Here is a 25,480-nt window from a genome sequence, read left to right on the forward strand (position 1 = left end):
ATAAGCAGAAGTCAGACATTAGGCACCTATTCCAAAGGAACAAAGAATTGGCTAAGTTGCCATTCAACAACTCCAATTTTTTTCCCATCAATGAACATCATTTCGGAACAGTCAGACTGTCAGCAAGTTATTTCATATAATGTGTATAATCACTTTTAGGCACACAAGTATCTTTGTAAGCTGTATGCAGAAATAGATTAAAGCATTACATTCAAAATACACTTTAACCTAAGAAGTGCCTTGAAGGGGTGTCTGTGGTTACATTTAGTTTTATAATGGCCTTTAGGAGGTTAAAAATAGTCTGCATTTCAAAAGTATTTATCAGAGGTGACTCTGCCACTCCCAGAAGTCTTCGTTGACAGATTGCGACTGTGACATCATGGCTTCATCACATATGACGATCAGTCACTGAGCTCAGATGTCATTTTGATATCGGTAGATTGAGACCAATGAGTCCTAGTAATTGGTGGAAGATGAATAATGACCTCACCACTGCGGTCAAGTAATAAAGACCAACGGCAATGGCAAAGAGGCATACATGGACAAATGGGTATAGCATATTTTGTTGTTTTTATCCTCCCCGAGCAGTAAGAAAAAAACATAATCACAGAAAAAAACATTTAACCCAATGAGTAAGTTTATTGATCAAATTCAACACAATATATAACACAAGAATAACACAACACAAGAATATAATTAGTGCAAATTGATTGGCATGTAACACTCCATCAGCCATGGTAGGGGTCTGCTTGATGAGAGTGGGAGAACAGCTTCTTACCTGATGGCATCTTCAGGTTTTCTTTTGATTACCTGTCTTAGCGTGACACGTGCATCATGCCACCAGGATGATTTTGTGGCTAATTATAAGAGCCATGGATGCTATCAGAAGCGAGCTAATTAATATTATGTATCATAAAGACTTGTCAGTAAATCTCAATGTGGCACAGACTGCACTTAACTGAAGAAATCAGCCTTTTGTGAATTGTTCTCTGTAATGTTTTTGCTTCTGATAGTCTTTCACACTTAAAGAACTGTCTATATCTCTGTTTTATGTTTGCATTGGGCCCGTGGTTCTAATCCTCAGGGGTGGACAAACTTGTGCCTATGTTGATTTCTATACCACAAAGCACCCACGCCCCTATGAAAACCTTGATGACAACATTCCTAGTAAACTAACATTGATTTGAATGGCCCTTTGCTTAGAAAGTAATTTATATGTCAGAACGGTTCTGAATAGGATTGACGGTATAAATCACATTCATTCTAGAAATCTGGTGGTGTGAGCTTCTGGACTGTGAATCTACGACATGTCAGGAGACCAAACATTAATAGACTATTCATTTCCATATACTTTTTTTTCATACAGAAAATTGATGGCTGTAACAGAATGACCTGCACTAGGTGTAGGCAGAACTTTTGCTGGCTGTGTCTGAAGATATTACCTCAAGATAACCCATATAAACATTTTGACTCGCCTTCAGACTGCTTTAATAGGTATGTAAATAGAAATTACAGCTTCAACAACCAGTTCTTCACAGCTGTCAATGGTAATGGGTTTTCTGCTTTCATAATATGTAATTTCTTGCAAAACTTAGATCTTATTTTTTGTTGCACTCTTATTACAATTATACACACTGATCATTTATAACATTAAACACACTGACAGGTGAAATACAGAACATTATTTTCTTCTTATAATAGCATTGGTATATACACTATTAGGCAGCAATAGCACAGTATAAGGTTGAGTTCACATGTCCTGTAGTCATCCGTTAGAACAGGTCCTACAGAGATTGTTGTGCACGCTTAACTCTTTTTTTGTCTTTTGTAAATAACTGATGTCTGTCGGATGTGGTTTTTTAACATTGGAGTCTATGGAGGACAGATCCGTTAACAGATTGCTACTTAGCTATTGGCTTTACTTGCATTTGTAACAGATCCTTTGTTTTCATAAATGATCCGTTACAACATGGAAGATAAATAGTTGTCTGTTAACAGATCTGTCCACCACAGTCCAATGTTAAAAGAATACAAAAGGATCCAGCAGAACTTTTTTCCCAATGGATCTGTCCTAATGGAAGATTACAGGACGTGTCTAAAGATCTGAGCAACTTTGACAAGGGACAATTGCAGTGAGTAGATGACTAAGTAAGGCTACTTTCACACATCAGTTTTTTCCCATCAGGTACAATCCGGAAAAAAAAGGTTAAACCGGATCCGGTATCGCATCCGGTTTATCCCCATAGACTTGCATTGTAACCGGATTGTACCTGATGGCTTTGCGGTGCATCCGTTTTTTTCCGGATGCGGCAAAATAAATAAATGCGGCGGCCGGATAGAACGTTCCCTGCAACGTTTTTTGCTCCGGCAAAAAAAACCGCATCGCGCCGCATCCGGCCGCTGCTGCGCATTTTCAATGCATGCCTATGGATGCCAGATGCGGCGCGATGCGGAAAAAAACGCATCCGGCCGCCGCATGCGGTTTTTTCCACTGCGCATGCTCAGTAGCGTGCCGCAACCGGAAAAAAACGGACCGGCCGCATGTAAAAACTTATGCAAAGGATGCGGTGTTTTCACCTCATCCGTTGCATAGGTTTCACAGCCGGATTGAGCCGCACGGCTCAAACCGGATGTGTGAAAGTAGCCTTAGTGCATTTCCAAAACTTAAGAAGGGAGATTAGATAATCGACTATATTTCCAGCAGACAATTATTTAGTACTTTTGTTACACATCTGGGGGGGGGGGTTCAGCATTTTTTCTAAAATATAGGTAGGGCTTATTAAACAGGGCAGATCTACCAGCTGCCCAACAAATGTAATAAAATATACTTTACCGGATATAAACAATGGAAAAAAATTTGCTTATGAATCTTATTCACGATATCTTTAACTGAGCTTAAGGTGTATTACACTGGTTTACAGCTTCCTTGTTTGTGCAACCACTTTATGAAGGGATAACTTCAGTGTCCCATTCATTCTCTCAAACTTTCCATTGCTCTAAGGATGATATGGGATGTGCTATGATGTTGAATTCCTAAGTTGTCTAAAATTTTCCTCATGACTCAGGTGCTCCCCTGCTACTTTATATTATCTCCAAAACCCTATATCAACATACCACTTCTGACATCAACTGCTGGCCTACTGCTTTTGTGGTTGCTTTCATAACGGCTAGACCTCAAGCCATCCTGAAAAAGAATCCTCACAGATAGGGCTCTTTTCCACTTGCGAGAGACTCACGCGTATCTCGCATTGCATTACCCGGGACAGCCTGCCTCTTTCCCGATGGGAGAGTCTCAGCTGCATAGAAATACATGCAGCTGACCCGCTCCTGTCGGGAAAGAGGCAGGCTGTCCCGGGTAATGCAATTTGAGATACGCGTGAGTCTCTCACAAGTTGAAAAGAGCCCGTAAGGACATACTCATAAGTGCTACCTTGGTACCTGTATCAAATTGATCTGCAGTTGTTGGAACTGGTACAATGGCTTTGTACTGCATTCGTGCAGGGCCTTGACAGAACTTTATGAGTTGTGGAAGTCACAAACAGTACAGGCAGGAAGATATGTGTTAGTAGCCTGATTGAATGCTGGTGCCAAAGTTGATTCACCATACATACCATGCCTTTTTTTTTTTTAGTAAAATAGTTGGCTCATGCACCAAATATTTTATAATATTAAACAGTGACCTTGGAAGGAAACAATTCTCACCCAATCTGCACACATCACACATACATGTTGCTCCATGGCTCTTCCATTCTTCTTTTTTCTTGCCAGAAAACTGCTGCTATAGTTTAAATACATTGACAAGCAAAAGAGTATCAAGCAATGTTTTGAAATGTTTAGTTTCACACTCCATATCTTACCAACCACTACAGCTCTGAAAGTGAGACTACCATCATTTTATAGACTATTATTTTGGCTATCTCATACATAAATATGACTTGCAACTATCCAGCATATGATTAGTTATGCAAATTCTTGTAATGTCACTGCATTGTTACTGTTTTTCTCCTGGTGATGGAAAAATCTTTTTCTTCCTCTAATACAAATTAAACCTATTCTCCCATTCTTTAATAGTTCAGTGTGTTATCAGGTTGACTTCCAAGCGAAAGCTTGGTGCTTCGAATCAAGAAACAAATGAAGAAGGTTTCCCAAGAAAAGAGAACACGCATCATCCAGCTCATCGATTGCGGTCTCTCGGCCAAGAAAATTGACCAACTGCATCATATGAGTGCCATGACAGTTGGAAGAATATGAAATAAAGTCCATCCATCCATTAAAAAGCCAAGAAGTGGATGCCCAGGCAAAATATTAGAGTGGGCTCATCACAAGGTCTATCAGTTCTTCTGCAGCAAACAACACAACGGAGGTGGCTCATATGTTTCATAATAGTGAGATCACAAATGTCGATGCAAGCACTGGGTGATACATGTTACACAAGTCAGGAATGTGGCCCGAATAAAGGTGAAGAAGCCTCAACTTCAATATAGTCATAAGAAGCATTGCTCATGTTTGCAAAACTGTCCAAAAGTTGACAGTAGAAAATTGGAAATGGGTGGCTTGGAGCGATGAAATGAACGTCAATAGACTTGACTTTGATGGGTGCAAATGGATCTGAAAGAAACAAGGGAAAGAGGGGCTAAATTGCAGGACCTGTCATGTTCAGTGGAGAAAGCCTATTGATAATGGTTGTTTCACAGCCAAAGGCCTTGGATACTTCAGCCGGAGAGATGGTGGTCTCAATGCTGAGATATATGAGTATCCTACAAGACAAGTTAATTTGTACACTCGAGTACTTAGTGTATGAAAAGGACAACATAGTGCTCCAGCAGAACAAGAACCCAAAGCATATGTTGAGATTGGCGGAGAAATGGCTCAATGACAATGAATTAGGTGTTGAATTGGCCACCACAGTATCCAGACCTCAACTCAATTGAACTCTTTTGGGTAGAGTTGAAGAAAAAGCTGTTGACCTGTATGCACCAACATTGGGAATATGTAGAAGAGACCTGGGATCAGTTTTCAGTTGAGACATGCTTGAATCTGATCGAGAGCATGCCCAGAAGGATTTAGGCAGTGTTCAAGCCAAAAGTGGATTTACAAAATACTAACCTAAAAAAATTTAGATTTTTAGTAGCAAAACAGGAACAATGCAGTGACATGACAAGAATATGCATAACTAATCAAATGCTAAATAGCTGCAAGCAAATTTATGTATGAAATAGCCAAGATTATGGTCTATAAAATGATAGTATTCTCACGTTCAAAGCTGCAGTGGATGGTGAGATATGGAGCCAGAAAATCAAAAGTTCAAAACATTGTTACCCTTTTGCTTTCCAGTGTAACATAATGAAGTCCTCGTATACATTCTGATGCACACTACATGTATAGATATCTGGTAGGAGCATGATGTTTTATCATCTGTATCCAGCAGGGCATAAACCCTGGGTTTTTCCTTTTGGTGAGCCTGAAATTTGATATCAGCCGCTTGTTTAGGTAGCTTCAGAGTTCGGGCAAAACTGCTTGATACTTTCAAATAGCATATAGGTCTACTTGAGGACTTGTTGAAATCCCTTCTTGCCAAAATAGGTCTATAGTCATGTGCCACTTCAAAAGTATACCTGGAATCAGTGTAAATGTTTGCTCCCCAATCTTCTGCTATTGTACAAGGTACTGCGAGTGCCTTCTGCTCTGCTTCCTGCACTGAACAGGAGGGCAGAAGTGGTTCCTGTATGAACACATCTTCCATGATGATCACCACATATCTCATGTGTAAACTCTCATGGCAATTCCCTGGAGCGATCTGCAAAAAACTTGAAAATCTGCATTAACAATTGGGTTTTCAACAACACTCTCAAGCTCTTTCATCTCTCTCAATTTTCATTAGTTTCAAACAATCATTGTAGACATCATAATCAGATGTGGTAGTTATAACCACCACTTTTCTAAACTGAAAAGTACAGAAAATTCTAGTAAAAGAAACAAATGCACTACACAAAACAATACATTCACAGCTCCTTTTTCAGGCACTTCACTAATGTTGAGATAAAAACATTCTGGAATTTTAGGGATCTTTAAATATAGTGTATCCTGAAAAAATATTTTCAATGCCACTGCACCAAAGAAATAAGATATTGATAAGGCATAGTCGGGCACAAACAACCCACTTAAATCCAATTATTTAAATTAGATTTGTGTTTTATTTCTTCTTTGTGACCAACTATTATGAATGCTTTCAGAAACAACATCATCTTTGGCTCTTTACACTTGCATTGTAAACCCATTTTGGTGCACTCAAATGTTTTAGTAACACATTAAGTTGCTGACTGTAAGAGTGACAGTGTCCTCATAAAAGGTGTTGCCCTGTGGCTGAATCTGTATATACAGTACTTGTAGAAGGTACTCACAAGCATTTCCATCCAGCCCCACAGTGGAATATGCTTTTAAAGTGTACAAACAACATTTAGGTTGTAATACTAATTCCTGTTTACTAATTCTTCTCCTTCCACTAGTTTACTTTCTATTTTGTCATATAATGTAGTATTTATTATATATTCTGCAAGCCATGCTGGTTCCACAAATGCTGATTCATGTGGCTTTATATAATATATGTCATGAATTTCTTTGTTTATTCATTTGCAGATTGCATGAAAAAGAAGGAAATTGATTTGTGCCTTTGTGACTGGGGTCCTTGCAATAATATTCATACCATGCTGATGCCCACAATAATAATGTCCAGGACATGTAGAATACCTCTCAAATTTTCCCAACCATTAAAATGTATTTTGTCATGAAAATCTATATTATATCTATGTATAATTAAAGTATTCGGAGACTGGAAATGTCAGTTGATTGAAAAAAGGTAAAAGAATAAAAACAAATGTAATTTTTACAATTTGATAATTGTTTTGATAATTAGAAGAAAACTGTTGTGAACATGAAAGGTACCAACCTAATTTCGAAAGCTTTTACGTATAATAAAATGTATCATTTACAATGTGAAGGATGCCGTACACAGCCACACTGTCGTTAGTACTGAGGTGTAATAGGGCTGTCATAGAGGTGCATGAGTATCGATATCTCTGGTTTCGTACAGAGGCGTACTATTGCTTAATTGTGCTGGATTCTTAGGAATCAAACAGTGTTTGTGCCTAGCGCTCTCCTGTGTGTATAAGCCTTTAAGGATTTAATAAAGCTTCCATTATGGTCCATGATGTCTTTATCTGCTTAAAGGGAACTTGTCACCAGGTTTTTCCCATTTTTATAGTAGGGCCAGCACCTGTAAGCCCTCATATACCACATTGTATATATCTTCACAATGCTCTTGGCAAGGCAAAAAAAAAAAGACCTTTAACTATACTTAACTACGGGGCAGTGTAGTCCGATGGGCGTCTCTGGTCTTAACCCAGTACTTCCGCTCTTCTTACAATTTCTGTCCTCCTTCTTGCTTTATATGGATGACATGTCCTACCTCATCCACACAGTGCCTTACATCATTCTTCTGTGCATGCGCACTTCTGTCCGCCCTGCCAAGGGCAGAATAAAGTACCGTACTGCACATGTGCGGGGAAAGGCCAAAGAGTGTTGGCTCATGTGCAATACTTTGCTCAGCCATTAACAAGGCCGAGAGAAGTACTCATGTGCAGGAGCTCGATGTAAGACACTATGTGGATGATGTAGGATGCTTTAACCACACAAAGCAAAAATGAGAATGGTGATAGCGAGAAGAGAGGAAGCACCAGATCAAGAACAAAGATGCCTATCGGAGCGGACCATAGGTGAGTATAATAAAAAGGGTTTTTTTTGCTTTGCACATACAGTGCCTTGCGAAAGTATTCGGCCCCCTTGAATTTTTCAACCTTTTGCCACATTTCAGGCTTCAAAGATAAAGATAAAAATTTTAATGTTATGGTGAAGAATCAACAAGTGGGACACAATTGTGAAGGTGAATGATTTTTATTGCTTTATATTAAATTTTTGTAAAAAATAAAAAATTGAAAAGTGGGGCGTGCAATATTATTCGGCCCCTTTAAGTTAAAACTTTGTAGCGCCACCTTTTGCTGCGATTACAGCTGCAAGTCGCTTGGGGTATGTGTCTATCAGTTTTGCACATCGAGAGACTGAAATTCTTTTCCATTTTTCCTTTGCAAACAGCTCGAGCTAAGTGAGGTTGGATGGAGAGCGTTTGTGATAGGCAGTTTTCAGCTCTTTCCACAGATTCTCAATTGGATTCAGGTCTGGACTTTGACTTGGCCATTCTGGATACGTTTATTTGTGAACCATTCCATTGTAGATTTTGCTTTGTGTTTGGGATCATTGTCTTATTGGAAGACAAATCTCCGTCCCAGTCTCAGGTCTTTTGCAGACTCCAACAGGTTTTCTTCAAGAATGGTCCTGTATTTGACTCCATCCATCTTCCCATCAATTTCAACCATCTTCCCTGTCCCTGCTGAAGCAAAGCAGGCTCAAACCATGATGCTGCAACCACCATGTTTGACAGTCGGGATGGTGTGTTCAGGGTGATGAGCTGTGTTGCTTTTACGCCAAACATATTTGTTGTCTCTCCCAGGTGGCTTGTGGCAAACTTTAAACGACACTTGTTATGTTATGTTATGTTATGGATATCTTTTAGAAATGGTTTTCTTCTTGCCACTCTTCCATAAAGGCCAGATTTGTGCAGTGTACGACTGATCGCTGTAGATCTCTGCAGTTCATCCAGACTGATCATGGGCCTCTTGGCTGCATCTCTGATCAGTCTTCTCCTTGTTTGACATGAAATTTTTGAGGAACGGCCGGGTCTTGGTAGATTTGCAGCTATATGATACTCCTTCCATTTCAATATGATCACTTGCACAGTGTTTCTTGGGATGTTTAAAGTTTTGGAAATCTTTTTGCAACAAAATCCGGCTTTAAACTTCTCCACAACAGTATCACGGATCTGTCTGTTGTGTTCCTTGGTCTTTATGATGCTTTCTGCGCTTTAAACAGAACACTGAGACTATCACAGAGCAGGTGCATTTATACGGGGACTTGATTACACAAGGTGGATTATATTTATCATCATCAGTCATTTAGGACAACATTGGATCATTCAGAGATCCTCAATGAACTTCTGGAGTTAGTTTGCTGCACTGAAAGTAAAGGGGCCGAATAATATTGCACGCCCCAATTTTCAGTTTTTTATTTTTTTACAAAAATGTAAAATAAGCAATAAATATCGTTCAACTTCACAATTGTGTCCCACTTGTTGTTGATTCTTCACCATAAAATTTAAATTTTTTTATCTTTATGTTTGAAACCTGAAATTTTGCGAAAGGTTGAAAAATTCAAGGGGGCCCGAAAACCTTTGCAAGGCACTGTATAAACAGCAGTGTAGAATGATGTATATGAGAGCTTATAGATGCTGGCCCTACTCTATATAGGAAAATCCCAGTGACAGGTTCCCTTTAAGCACATGATTAGCAGAAGATGCAGAATAAATCTCTACCCTTGTCTATTAGGCAAATTTTATATCAGACTAAAATGAGCGGATTTCTTTGCATGTCTTATGTTTGCAGCGCTTATCATCAAAACTAACAGCAAGGCCCTGTGATGCTGTTGTTAGTTGTTGAATTGTGCATAACACAGACAATGAAGTGCACCCATAATGCGCTTGTGTAAAATTAGTCTTCACTTATTTGCATACAACATCTTTTAATCGCATATGTTCATTGTTATTAATGTTTATTGAGAGCTTTTTCAGGCAAAATCTGCCTGAAAAAGACACTATTGTGTATAAATAACCTTAAAATGCTTTTTCTTATGGCAATCAAATTATATCATGCAAATATGATGTTCTAAAATCAACGAGAACTTAAAAAATCAACATCAAATAACAAAAAAAATTCAATTGAAAATCCCTAATTGGCATAATTCCAAAGTTAACAATTAATAGAAATCTTGATAAACATATGTGAATGTAATCATCGATAGAAATTTGGCAATGCTTGTAAGCTAACTACTATGTTTCCCTGAAAATAAGCCCAACCCCAAAAATAAGGCCTAGCAGGAGTTTTCAGCAAGGCTTAAATATAAGCCCTCCTCCGAAAATAAGACCTAGTTGCAGTTCAATAAAGAAGTGTCTATGTAGCTAAAAAAGTTACAGATACTGCAGGACACTTAATTATAGAAAGCAGACACCCCAAAAAGAAAGAAGACAGAAGACCCCACGGTCATACTCTCCAGTTGCCAACTGGGAGCAGTGGAACACATAAAGGATCTGTGGCGCAACAGACACCCACACACATCAGATCGCAAACACACACCCACCACATCCAGCGATATCGACTGCTTCTGCGCAGCATAAGGACCTGAGACGCTGTGCGGTGAAGCTTCCAGGACCTGCAGATGGAACGCATGGATGACCCAGTGGTGAAACGCATCATAGAGACTAGAAAGCAGAGAGTCCCCCTGCTGGCTGGAAACATGTGGTATCAGCGGATGTGGTTAGTGTGTGCGCGCGCGATTGTCTGTGCAATGTCATGATTGTGAGTGTGTGTGTGATCTGATGTGCGAGTGTTGGCCAGAAAGAGGGGAGGACGGCGTGGAGCATACCTACTGGGAACACCCACATGGCAGGGAAAAAGGAAGATGTCTAACAATCACATCCAGGTTCTATTAAAAATAAAAATCCTTTATTTTAATCCATATTAAAACACATCAGTCCATCCATGCTGGGAGTGCCCACCAGAGATCACAGGAGGACATGGGAACCAGACAGACGATCCTGGGAAGGAGGGTCTGCATTTTTTGGGGGGGTAAACTATCAGCCAACCATGTTTCCCCGAGAATAAGCCCTCCCCCAAAAATAAGACTTAGCAATTTTTTAGGGGGAGAAAAAAAAATATAAGACAGTGTCTTATTTTTGGGGAAACAGGGTAGAACTCACACACTTACCATCTGCAGTATACGGTAGGCTTGTGCATATGGCTGTTTTACTTTTTAATTGGATATAGAGCTGTAATTGGAGCTTCCATGGATATCCATGGTGCCTCATTTATACCTATTTAACACTCTGATTTTATACAGATGCATATTGAGGTTTTTCTGTCAGAATTTTTTTATTTGGGTGTCACTCGTATATACATACATATGTCCAAGGCAGCCTTCCCTAAAAGCATTGCTGCAAAGAGAAAAAGAAGCATATTTATTAAATCTATCTAACAGTAAAACTGTCTCGTTGCCTATAGCAATCAGTCACAACATTAGTATCTTAACGACGTATTACACCACGCCTATGCTTGGCTTGCTTGTGTGGAGGCGGCTCTGGAGCTGAAGCAACTCCAAATGTCGCAGATACCAACTGTTTTCAACCATGGCTGCCACTAGGAATTTCAGGGCCCCATACTGGCAAAATTTTGGGGGCCCCATGAGATTCCACCCAGGCTCCACCCCAGCTCCGCCTTCACCCCACAAACCTTCCACACTCACCGCCATTCTTGGAAAAACGTGTGTGTGTGTGTGTGTGTGTGTGTGTATATGTGTGTGTGTGCGTATATATATACTGCTCAAAAAGGGAACACTTAACCAACCAAATATAACTCCTAGTTAATCAAACTTCTGTGAAATTAAACTGTCCACTTAGGAAGCAACACTTATTGACAATCAATTTGACATGCTGTTGTGTAAATGGAATAGACATCAGATTGAAATTATTGACAATTATCAAGACACACTCAATATAGGAGTGTTTCTGCAGGTGAGGACCACAGAGCACATCACTTTTGAATGTTGGTTGTGCTCTCACACTCATGGTAGCATGAGACGGATTCTACAACCCACATAAGTGGCACAGGTAGTGCAGCTCATCCAGGATGGCACATCGATGCGAGTTGTGGCAAGAAGGTTTGCTGTGTCTGTCAGTGTAGTGTCCAGAGGATGGAGGTGCTACCAGGAGAGAGGCCAGTACACCAGGAGACATGGAAGGGGCCATAGGAAGCCAACAACCCAGCAGCAGGACCACTACCTCCGCCTTTGTGCAAAGAGGAACAGGAGGAGCACTGCTAGAGTCCTGCAAAATGACCCCCAGCAGGCCACAAAAGTGCATGTGTCTGCACAAATGGTTAGAAACTGACTCCATGAGGATAGCATGAGGGCCCAATGTCCACAGATGGGGGTTGTGCTCAATGCCCAAGACCGTGCAGGACGCTTGGCATTTGCCACAGAACACCAGGATTGGCAAATTCGCCACTGACGCCCTGTGCTCTTCACAGATGAAAGCAGGTTCACCCTGAGCACATGTGACAGACGTGACAGAGTTTTCACCAACGTCACGTTGCACCACAGACTGTCCAGGAGTTGGTGGATGCTTTAGTCCAGGTCTGGGAGGAGATCCCTCAGGAGACCATCCGCAACTTATCAGGAGCATGTCCAGGCATTGTAGTGAGGTCATACAGGCACGTGGAGGCCACACACAATACTGAGCCTCATTTTGACTTGTTTCCACTTCCATTTTGTCTTGTTTTACCGTATCTTGTTTTGATTTTCATTTTGACTTGCTTCCACTTTCATTTTGTGTGTGTCTTCAAATCCAGGCCTCCATTGATTAAACATTTGATTTCCATTGATGATTTTTGTGTGATTTTGTTGTCAGCACATTAAACTTTTTTACAGAACAAAGTATTCAATGAGAATATTTCATTCATTCAGATCTAGGATGTGTTATTTGAGTGTTCCCTTTAATTTTTTGAGCAGTGTATATAATATATACACAAAACAGTAATGGCCAAAACTGTTAGCACCCTTGAAGTTGTTCCAGAAAATGAAGTATTTCCCTCAGAAAATTAATCATACACCCTCTACACCACACCTCTCCATTATACACCCTCTACACTGCCCCTCTCCATAATATCTCTCCCACACTGCCCCATGTATATTATCCCCCCCACACACTGCTCTACTGTATAATATCCTCCCATACACACTGCTCCTCTGTATAATATCCCCCCACACACTGCCCCAATGTATAATATCCCCACACACACTGCTCCTCTGTATAAAATCCCCCTACACACACTGCTCCTCTGCACAATATCCACCCACAAACTGCTCCTCTGTATAGTATCCCCATACACACACACTGCTCCTCTGTATAATATTCCCACCCACTGCTCCTCTGTATAATATTCCCACGCACACACTGGTCCTCAGTAAAATATCCCCCACACACACACTGCCCCTCTGTATAATATCCCCCCACACACACTACCACTCTGTATAATATCCTCCACACACTGCCCCTCTGTCTGATATACCTCAAGTACGCTGCCCCTTTGTATATTATCCCCCAACGCAAGCTGCCCCTCTTTTTATATATATATGTATATATACTGTATATATATATATATATATATATACACATATATAAAAACAACCTTGTAAATGGATCCAGCAAAATGGGAAGATTCCAGGTGCAGTAAAAAAAAAATTCCAACTTTATTGAGCGATTAAATTTCAGAGCGCATGACAGAAAATATGCGATAACGGACTACGCGTTTCGGCGGTATAAAGCATGGGGGCTCGTTTCTCCCCCTCCCTAGCCAACATAGTGATGGCCACATGGGAAGAAAATTATATATTCCCGGATGAGAATCCATTTAAAAATGGCATCATATGGCTAGGGAGATATATTGATGACGTGGTGTTTATTTGGAACAGGGAAACTTTTGGTAAGGATACTATATCGAATTTCTTCAATTACTGTACCTTGATTTTAATGACTACAATCTAAAATTCACTAGTTCTATGCAAGTAAAATATATCTTTGTACCGTGTTAGCCAGTAGAGATAAAAAAAATTGTTTAAAAGAACAGAGAGTCCTCAGTGGTTGATACCTTTTAATGGCTAACTGAAAAGATGGTAATAATTGCAAGTTTTCGAGACTACTCAGGTCTCTTCATCATCATTTATATTGTGTTATACCATGCCTGATGAAGAGACCTGAGTAGTCTCGAAAGCTTGCAATTATTACCATCTTTTCAGTTAGCCATTAAAAGGTATCAACCACTGAGGACTCTCTGTTCTTTTAAACAATTTTTTTTAGTTCTATGCATGAATCCACAGTTAACTTCTTGGATTTAAAATTATTGGGAGACCCGACTAAAAACACCATAGAAATTTCCCCTTATAGAAAAAATACGTCTTGTAATAGCATTTTGACAGCTACCTCTAATCATCCTAGACATACCATCAAAAGCATTCCTGTAGGGGAGCTTATACGCCTAAAGAGAAATAGTACTAAAGATCTTATTTATAAAAAAAGAGTCTGAACAAGCTTGTAACAGATTGCAGAAGAGGGGCTACTCAAAGGGATATTTTGAAAGGGTTAAAAATTTAGTGGATAATACGGACAGACATCAATTATTGGAAGCTAAAAAAAGTACTAAACATAATAATATATCTTAAAAAATAGTATTTAGTACCAATTATAGTCCCCAATTTCACAAAATTATATCCATTATTAAAAAATATTTACCAGTCCTTTGTCGGGACAAAATGTTTTAAAAAATAATGGATAATAATGCCATTTCTTTCGTAGCCAAACGTGCCCCAACACTTGGTTCACTATTATCACCTAGTCTTTTCAGAGATCCCACTTTGGTAAGCTCAAATGAAAATAAATGGTTAAAAACCACAGGTTTTTATGGATATGGAGCTAACATCTGCAAATGTTGCAAATATGTAAAGAAATCGAAGACATTCACTTCCATGCACAACAAAAAACAATTTGACATGCTCACATATATTAATTGAAACTCTGCAAATGTAATTTATTTAATAAATTGTGAAATATGTTGCAAACAATATGTGGAATGCACAATGAATGCTTTAAAAGTGAGAATACGCAAACATCTATCAGATGCTGCAATTTGCCGTTATCTGGAGCCTCGGAAGTATCACATTTTTCTCAGGTGCATGGAGGTGATGTCAAAGGTTTCTCTTTTCTAGGAATAGAGCAAGTGAAGAGACCTGAGAAAGGGGGGATTTTCATTAAAAAAAAATTGGCAAGAGAAAGTCAATGGATGTTTGTGCTGGAGACCAGGATTCCATGTGGTGTTAACAGGATGGATTTTGCAGTACATTACTAGCTGTTTCATATGTGATTATGTGCCCCCTATGTTTATCCTGCTGCTACTTCATGTCATATTATAATGCATGTATTAATAGCTTTTGCCAGACAATTGTATGTATGTATCTTTTTATATTTCTTTGCACTAGTTTAGTAACTTTTTGCACATATTTTTAACTATACTCAGGAATCTGATATATCTGTATATAGTTTGTTTGACAAGCTATGTTTTTTGTCATGCTGATAGTCTCGTGCTGGTTTTGCATAATGTGGAGTATGGGATCAGTTTATTTTGTGCACCTGCTATGACTCACAGTTTGTGGTCTGTGGACGTGGGTTTTTAGTTAGGAGCCTTTCCACATTGCAACACTAGTTTGGGACCATGAGGAAGGCGGGTTTATACCGTCGAAACGTGTAGTCCGTTATCACATGTTTCCTGCATTTACCTCTCATGAGCTCTGGAATTTTAATTGCTCAATAAAGTTGGAAAAATAATTTTACTGCCACCTGGAATCTTCTCACTTTGCTGGATCCATTTACAAGGTTGTTACTGTTACGGTTGCTGTGGCTCTGGAGACTATGTCCGGATTTCTTGCTACTGCACATGTGCAAGCGCTGGAGACTAAGTCCTATCTTGGAGCCATTGCACATGTGCGGGTGACATCATCGCTGACACGAGGTCACATGTCTCTGACACCTAAGCTGATTGGCCACTGGTCATGTGCTTGTGACACGTGGTCACATGTCTCTGACACCTTCTATGCCGATTGGTCGTTGGTCATGTGCTTGTGACGCTTTGCTCGGTGATAGGCCAGCGTGACGTCATTGCTGTCATTCTGGCAGCGGATTGGCTCTGGTGTCCTCCATCTTGGATGAGGCACAGAGTCTATATAAGACCCTGACGCACGCCGCCCGGCGCTCAGTCCTCTTGGTTCATGCATGAGGGTAGACGCCCTGTGCACGTCCCTCTAGGCATCTCTCTGTCTATGTTAGGTGAGCGCTACCGGCAGGGTAGCGTTCTTATACCTTACAGCTTCGGCTGCAGTCCGTATCCTTACCTCTTAGTGGAGCGGACATAGGCAGGGGCCTGAGGCACATGGTCCGGCTGGGCCTTGTGATTCTACTCGTAGGTGGACGTTGCCGCTAGGGTAACGTTCCTTATACTGCGTCTGGCAGTTGTTCGTATCCTCGCACACTAGGGGAGCGAATAGAGGTAGGAGCTTTGTGCGGCTTATGCTGCTGTCTGTCTCTTTTGCACCACTAGAAGAGCGGACCTAGGCAGGTGCCATATCTAGTGGTTCGTGTCCTCGCACACTAGTGGAGCGAACGCAGGTAGGAGCTTTGTGCGGCTTACGCTGCTGTCCATCTCCTGGCACCACTAGAGGAACGGACCTAGGTATGTGCCATTTCCCACTCACTGCTTTTGTCTCTGTGATCTTTAACAGAGACCATTCCACACACCCTCCAAGTAAGGGAGGAATTGCTTTATTTTCTAATTATATTCCTCTGTGAGTTTAACAGAGGTATTGCACTCTGCACTTGTGCTATTATTTTTTACAGTGGCACACTTATATACCCCTTATCCTCTGCCATAGTCTGCAGCAGAGTCTTTGCACGGTGGACCCTGACTGTCTGACATTCCTTTAGGTTTTATTATCAGACAGCCCCCGTAACAGTTACTATTACTTGGATGTTTCCCCAGTCCGGACCCGTGCAACTTAGGAAGACCAGGTATTGCCAAGGCATGAGCTCAGACTTGTTAGCTGGTCTATAACTATTTGTTGGATATGTATATATATATATATATATATATATATATATATATATATATATATATATATATATTCTCACACACACATTGCCCCTCTGTATAATATCCTCCTGGTATATATGTCCCCTTCCTGGAATATATATCCCCATCCTGGTATATATGTCCCCATCCTGGCCCTTTTCTGATATGAATGTCCCCATCTTGGGCCCTTCCTGGTATGTATATCCCCATCCTGATTTATTGTCCACTTCCTAGCATATATGTCATCCTCCTGGTATATATATCCCCATCCTGGTCTATTTGTCCCCATCCTGGTATATATATTCCATTCTGGGCCCATCCTGGTATGTATATCCTCCTTCTGTGCACATTCTTGTATAATGTCCCCATCCTGGTTTTGTCCCCTTTCGGGCATAAATGTCCTCCTTCTTGTATATATCCCCGTCCGCGGTCTCTCCTTATATGTCTGTCGCAAAAAGGAAAAAAAAAACATTTTACTCACCTTCCCCAGCTCCCACGTCATGCGGAATCCTCTCTGAGCTGCGATGCATTTAAGTTGGAGGGGCCCTCCATTACCCCCAGGGATCTTCAGCTCAAGGAGCACCTACCTTTCTCCGCCGGATGCCGTGTCCTCGCCAGCTCCGCGTTGCTGGCAGCACTGTGATGAGGTCTCACAGTGATGACCTCATCACGGTGGGCCACGGGATGACACGCCACCTCCCTGCTCTGCTCCACTTGTCTTGCTTCCGGCCACATAGTTAATTTTCATGCGATACCCTAGAAGGGTTTTGCATGCAGTTTATCCATGTGTGCAGTGGCTGAAGTGACACCACCGGGCCCCTCTGCTGCGGCTGTGACTGGAGCCCAGAGAAGAGGGGGTCCAGCCGGGGCTTATTAAAGCTAAGTAATTACCCCAGTCCCCCCCCTTCACCGGGCCCCATACACCAGTCATGGTTGTAATGCCCTGATGGTGGCCCTGTTTTCAACAGTCGGCAATTGTCTCCAACAGCATCAACTGGAGGTTGTTTTTATTCCTGCCTATGGCTCAGCTTCATGGGAGATCACTGTATACTGCAACAACACTGCAATATTGAAATTTATAGGACAAGTCATTAAAGGATCACAAGACCTCATAATGGACTAAAAAAAAGTTTTAAAAATATATTAAAAATAAAAATTCAACCCACTTTCCTTTTCCCTATTAAAAATAAAGGTATTTTAAAAAATATATAGATTTGATATTGCCACATCCATAAACGTTCGATCTATCAAAATAATGAATAACCCTTTTGGTAAACTCCATAAAGAGAAAGAAAATCAAAACACCAGAATTGCAGTTTTTCAGTCACCACACCTGGCTAAAAATGCAATAAAAATCTATCAAAATGTCATATCTACTACAAATTTGTATTAGTAAACCTGTCAGCTCATCAAGCAAAATAAAACAAAAACCCCTCATATGGCTCCATTGAAGGGAAAGCAAAAAACTTACTGGGTCTCAGAAACCGCATTTTTTTACAAATTGCAAAATATTTTTTACCATTTAAATAAAAAGAAATATGGTATATCACAAAAGTGAGTACACACCTCACATTTTTGTAAAGATCGTAATATATCTTTTCGTGGGACAACACTGAAGATATGACAATTTGATACAATATAAAATAGTCAGTGTAAATTTGGGGTGCGTTCTAAATATTTTAACACACAGCCATTAATGTTTAATCTGCTGGCAACAAAAGTGAGTACACTCCTGAATGAAAATGGTCAAATTGTGCCCAAAGTGTCAATATTTTTTGTGGCCACCAATTTTTTTTCAAGCTCTGCCATAAATCTTCTGGTCTTGGAGTTCACTAGAGCTTCACAGGAGCCACTGGACTCATCTTACACTCCTTCATGATGACATCACAGAGCTGGTGGAAGTTAGGGACCTTGTGCTAATGTTGCGGGCGGAGGCCACTGCCGCTTCTCTGGGCCCGCTCGGATCCGGGGTTCGTTGCTGCGGCTCGAGTGGTCACTGGACCCGGGCTCGCACGGCCGACCGTTCTCACAACCGTCGGAAAGGGGATATTTACAGGGGATTTGTTGTGACGTGACCCGTGGGTTGCGGTGAGGGATGGTGACACCGCCGCTGCCTGGTGATGGGGCGCCTGCTGCTGATGGAGCGGGGCAGCAAGATGGGATCCCCTCCACGGGTAGGGAAGATGTAGTCCCGGGGCCCGCAGTCCGCACACAGGAGTGACGGCTGCTGGAGGTGGCGCACCGGATTGGACCGGGGGACAATGGTGTACTCCAGTTCAGTAATTTCACACAAGTCCAGTGGTAAACCAAATTGCCAGTGACCGGCTGCCGTTGGAGGGTGCATTCGGGTCCCACACCCGAGTTAATGAACAGGTGTGTCTTCCTCCTGCACGTTATGTTTGTCTCTCCTGTTGGACGACTTCGCATGGAATGGAGAAGTCTACTCTCGGTTCTATGTGTATTTGGGAGCTGTAGCCCACGAAATCTGACCTGTGGGATCTCTGTGGGTTCTGGCAGACACCCTATCCCCCGCGCTGGGCTTCCGTTTCGCTCTCTGGGCTTCGGGAGAACAAGGCCTGGAACCTCGTCCTCTGCTGGTTAATTAACAAAGGGCTTGCAACCTTCCTCGTCCTAGGGTCCAGGCACCCCGTCTGGGCACGGCCTCCTGATCGGATTCCCGCTGTCGTCACCGGCGAGCTACGACCCTACCCGGTCCACTTAAGGTTTCCCGCAACCGGATCTCCGTCGCCTGTGGCCCTGTTCACCGTCTGCCACCTAGCTGGGTAGTCCAAGGGCCCCTACCCCTGACTACACTGCACAGTCTGCACTTGACTTCCACTCACTACTACTGTGTTTGACTGTTGTCAAAACTGTTCAAACTTCAAACTTCATCTACTGTGTTCCCGCCCCTGACACCTCAGGACCCCTAGGTTGGCATTCTCATCTGCCTGATCCTGCCCACTGGTGTGCCCTTATTATCATGAGGGCGTGGCTAGGCTTTAATGGCTGTGTGTTGTACCTGGGTGTAGGTTTTTGGTGGTGACATGGAGGATGAACACTTTTGTGACTAACTGGTTTTGCCAGGGTGTCACACTAATCCACCTTCTGTTTGAGGATGCCCCACAGATGCTTAATAGCGCTTAGGTTTGAGGACATGCTTGGCCAGTCCATCACTGTTACTCTCAGTTTCTTTAGCAAGGCAGTGATCATCTTGGAATTGTGTTTGGGGTCATTATCATGTTGGAATACTGCCCAGCGGCCCATTTGAGGGAGGGGATCATGCTCTACTTCACTATCATAGTATCATAGTTTTTAAGGTTGAAGGGAGACTCTAAGTCCATCTAGTTCAACCCGTAGCCTAACATGTTGATCCAGAGGAAGGCAAAAAAAAACCCAATGTGGCAAACAAGTTCCAATGGGGAAAAAATTTCCTTCCTGACTCCACATCCAGCAATCAGACTAGTTCCCTGGATCAATACCCTGTCATAAAATCTAATATACATAACTGGTAATATTAAATTTTTCAAGAAAGGCATCCAGGCTCTGCTTAAATGTTAGTAGTGAATCACTCATTACAACATCATGCGGCAGAGAGTTCCACAGTCTCACTGCTCGTACAGTAAAGAATCCTCGTCTATGATTATGATTAAACCTTCTTTCCTCAAGACGTAGCGGATGCCCCCGTGTTCCAGTCACAGGCCTAGGTGTAAAAAGATCTTTGGAAAGGTCTCTGTACTGTCCCCTCATATATTTATACATTGTGATTAGATCCCCCCTAAGCCTTCGTTTTTCCAAACTAAATAACCCCAAGTTTAATAACCTGTCTTGGTATTGCAGCCCACCCATTCCTCTAATAGTCTTGGTGGCTCTTCTCTGCACCCTCTCCAGTTCAGCTATGTCCTTCTTATATATCGGTGACCAGAATTGTACACAGTATTCTAAGTGCGGTCGCACTAGTGACTTGTACAGAGGTAGAAGTATATTTTTTTCATGAACACTTATACCTCTTTTAATACATCCCATTATTTTATTAGCCCTGGCAGCAGCTGCCTGACACTGTCCACTAAAGTGAAGTTTACCATCCACCCATACACCCAAGTCTTTTTCTGTGTCTGTTTTACCCAGTGTTCTACAATTAAGTACATAATCATAAATGTTATTTCCTCTACCCAAGTGCATGACCTTACATTTATCTACATTAAACTTCAATTGCCACTTCTCAGCCCAATCCTCCAATTTACATAAATCCCCCTGTAATATAAAATTATCCTCCTCTGTATTGATTACCCTGCAGAGTTTAGTATCATCTGCAAATATTGAAATTCTACTCCGCATGCCCCCAACAAGGTCATTTATAAATATGTTGAAAAGAAGCGGGCCCAATACTGACCCCTGTGGTACCCCACTATGAACTGAGACCCAGTCCGAGTACGTACCATTAATAACCACCCTTTGTTTCCTATCACTGAGCCAGTTTTTAACCCAGTTACACATATTTTCCCCTATCCCCATTATTCTCATTTTATGTACCAACCTTTTGTGTGGCACCGTATCAAAAGCTTTTGAAAAGTCCATATACACAACATCCACTGCATTTCCCTGGTCCAGGCTTGAACTTACCTCTTCATAGAAGCTGATCAAATTAGTTTGACAGGATCGATCCCTCATAAACCCATGTTGATACTCTGTCATAAAGTTATTTTTCTTGAGATACTCCAGTATAGCATCTCTCAAGAAACCCTCAAGGATTTTACCAACCGTAGAGGTTAAACTTACCGGCCTATAATTTCCCGGCTCAGTTTTTGTCCCCTTTTTGAATATTGGCACCACATTTGCTATGCGCCAGTCCTGTGGTACCGACCCTGTTATTAAGGAATCTGAGTACATTTTAACATCTATGGTTCACTCAATGAACTGTAGCTCTCAACAGATGGAAGCATTCATGCAGCCCCAAACCATGACACTCCCACCACCATACTTGACTCCAGGCGATACACACTTGTCTTTGTACTCCTCACCTTCTACCGTCATACACTCTTGACACCATCTGAACTAAATAAGTTTATCTTGCTCATATCAGATCACCGGACATGGTGCCAGTAATCTATATCTCTAAACTGCTTGTCTCCAGCAAACTGTTTGCTGGCTTTCTTGTGCTTCATGTTTAGAACTGGGACGACAGCCATGCAGACCAAATTCATGCTGTGTGTGGCCTATGGTCTGAGCACTGAAAGTCTGACTCCCCCACCCCTTCCCACACACACACACACACACACACACACACACACACACACACACTCTTTAATCTCTGCAGCAATGCTGACAGCACTCACATGTCTATTTTGAAAAGACATCCTCTGCATATGACATTGAGCACGTTCATGCAACTTCTTTGGTTGACTATGGTGAGCCATATTCTGAGCTGAACTTGCCTTGTTAAATCCTTATATTTTCTTGCCACCATGCTGCAGCTCAGTTTCAGGCCCCCTTCACACGTCCATGAAAAACACGTGCGTGTCTTACGTGCCATTTTTCGGGTCCGTGTTCCGTTTTTTTGTCCGTTTTTCTGGTACGTGTGACATCCGTGTGATTGTGTATGCCAGCCGTGTGTGCGTGTGGAATGTCCGTGTGTGCATGAGATACGTAAGTGTAATGTCCGTGTGTTGTCCATGTGAAATGTTCCGTGTGTGATGCACAATGACGTTGCTATATGCCCGCTGACAGCAGACAGACAGCGTCGCGCGATGAGAATGAACTCGGGTGAACTTCGTTGTCATCCCGCGGCTCTGTCTGTGTCGCGTCCTGATTAGAGGTCACCCGTGAAGGATTCACCGGTGACCGCTAATCCCCTGAGTGACTTAAGTGAGCAGCGCGGTTAGCACTGCTGTCACTCAGGTTACCCGCGGCTAGCTGGATCCTCCACCCGAGACCGCAACTCACCTGTGACTTGATCGCTGTTACTCGGGCGACTTGCTGTCACATTTGGAGGATCCAGCGGTGGCCGCGAGTAACCTGAGTGACATCATCGCTGATCGCGCTACTCACCTCAGTTGCTGCGTGGAGCTGACAGGAGCAGCGGTGTTCTACTGCAGCTCCTGTCACCTTCATGTAGCAGAGTTGAGAGTGTCGCGGAACCTCGGTGGATTACGCCGGAGCTAGAGGGGTTTCGGGGCTTAATAAAGTGGTGAACAAGGGCGTTTTTTTTTTGTTTATTATTTCAAATAAAGGATTTTTCGTTGTGTGTGCTTATTTTTTTTTAACTTACAGGTTAATCATGGAAGGTATCTCGGGGAGACACCTGTCATGATTAATCTTGGACTTAGTGGCAGCTATGGGCTGCTGCCATTAACTCCTTATTAGCCCGATTGCCAACGCACCAGGGCAAATTGGGATGAACTGGGTACAGTCCCGGGACTGTCGCATCTAATGGATGCGGCAATTCCGGGCGGCTGCTGGCTGATATTGTTAGGCTGGGGGGCTCCCCATAACGTGGGGCTCCCTATCCTGACAGTACCAGCCTTCAGCCGTTTGGCTTTACCCTGGCTGGTATCAAAATTGGGGGGAAACGGCACGTCATTTTTTTAAAATTATTTATTTTTTTTACTGCTCAATATTGACATGCCCACCGGCGGCTGTGATTGGTTGCAGTGAGACAGCTGTCACTCAGCGTGGGGGCGTGTCTCACTGCAGTCAATCTCATAGGCGCCGGTGGGCGGGGAAAGCAGGGAATACGAGATTGAATAATGAGCGGCCGGCTTTTTCAAAATAGTAAAAGCCGCCGGAGTTTTTTTAACAGCTGTGCAGCCCCGCGCCGGTGATCGGGGAACGGTGAGTATGAGAGAGGGGGGAGACTGACCGACAGACTTAGAGAGGGACAGACAAGAGAGAGAGACCGACCGACGGACTGAGGGAGATTGTCTGACATACACAGAAAAAAAAAATTGACCGACATCGCTTCAAAAAAGCACAAAACGTACACGGACCATACGGAGATGCATCCGTGTCACGTACGTGTGCTCACGGACCCATAGACTTTCATTGGGTGCGTGTGTGCGTGTTCCGTGCAGAAAACGGACATGCATCCGTGTTTTACGGACAAACAAACGTATCACGCACACAGACACACGCACCTTATGGAAAAACGTACGTGTAACTCCATACATTGAATAACATTGGAGTACGTGTGTCCGTGTCTCCGGTACATACGGAAACAGACCTAACACGTATGTACCGGAGACACGGACGTGTGAAGGGGGCCTCAGGGTGTTAGCTATCTTCTTATATCCTTATGTAGAGCGGCAATCCTTTTTTCAGATCCTCATAGAATTCTTTGCCATGAGGTTTCATGTTGAACTTCCAGTGACCAGTATGAGAGAGTGTGTGAGCGATAACACCAAATTTAACACACCTGCACCCCATTCATAACTGAGACTTTGTAACAATAATGAGTCACATCCAGAGAGGATGGTAAAATGGCTAATTGGGCACAATTTGGTCATTTTCACTTAGGGGTGTACTCACATTTGTTGCCATTGCCATTTTTACATGATTGGCTGTTTGTTATTGAGGTATAATATAATATTTTCAAAAATGGGAGGGGTGTACTAATTTTTGTAATATACTGTATATATATATATATATATATATATATATATATATGTAAGTTTGTTGTAAGTTGTACAGTCTTGAAAAATAAACAAGCGCTGATTTGCATTTTTTTCATCACACATGGAATTGTTTTTTGCCTGATTTTCAAGGCATTCTATGGTAAAATTAATAGTATCATTCAGAACCACAATTCAACCTGAAAAAGAAAGGAGAAATAAAAAACGTTATGGGCCATGGAAATAAGGGAGGGAAACACAAAAGCACTAAAACAATAGACTGTCTTTAAGGGGGTTAAACTGCTGTGAAAAAATGCAAGCTTTGCTCTGATTGGTTGCTATAAGAATCAAAGTCAGTTTTACAGTTTTGACAAATCTATGCAATATACTCCACACGGGACTTAATGGAGATTACACAGCTGCATGAAGACTGTATGGCTATATACAATGGATCATACAGTCTTAACACCATCATGCATGTAAGCGACATATCACAAAATAGTGCAATAAAATTTATAGTGAAAACATAAAATGTCAAAATTTGGGGCCAGATCTTATGGGTGAGATAATTGAACTTTTACTTCAACACAGTGATTTTTTGTTTAAAGAGTAAGTAAACGTTTGGGCATTTTAAAATCTGTTTAAGGTCCTCTAATTTTGTGTATGTAGCGCCCCTGAGACCATCAGGGTGCTACAAGGTTCTGCATCCCCACAAGGATGCAGGACCTACTCCCTTAGGTACCCAGAACCTCAGTGCCAGTACCAACAAAAACCCAGGTAATCCCAGTTTTCCCCAACAATCCCCCATACAATGGAACTTAGCTAGGGTGGGACCATGGATGGCCGCCTAGAGGTGGAGCCACTCCACTCCACTAGTTGACCAGGTGGGAGGGGAAGACTGTGGAGAGTAGTCAGTTGAGTAGTGACTGTAGAAGTGTGAAGGTGGAAGAGAAGTGACACCCTGACTCGGATTAACGGTGACCT

General features: G+C 42.0%; 1 protein-coding gene across 2 annotated transcripts in view; it reads left to right on the forward strand.

The window, feature by feature from the left end:
• LOC142303315 (E3 ubiquitin-protein ligase RNF14-like) overlaps positions 1 to 6,889 on the forward strand; it is a 53,300-nt gene extending 46,411 nt beyond the window's left edge. For both annotated transcript variants that reach the window (XM_075344586.1, XM_075344587.1), the window contains exons 7-8: positions 1,367 to 1,494; positions 6,637 to 6,889. In XM_075344586.1, coding sequence (XP_075200701.1) covers positions 1,367 to 1,494; positions 6,637 to 6,661 — 153 coding nt within the window. In that variant the 3' untranslated portion in view covers positions 6,662 to 6,889. The remainder of the gene's footprint in view (positions 1 to 1,366; positions 1,495 to 6,636) is intronic.
• The last annotated feature ends 18,591 nt before the right edge of the window (positions 6,890 to 25,480 follow it).

This window comes from Anomaloglossus baeobatrachus, chromosome 4, assembly GCF_048569485.1.
Source record: "Anomaloglossus baeobatrachus isolate aAnoBae1 chromosome 4, aAnoBae1.hap1, whole genome shotgun sequence".
NCBI lineage: Eukaryota > Metazoa > Chordata > Amphibia > Anura > Aromobatidae > Anomaloglossus > Anomaloglossus baeobatrachus.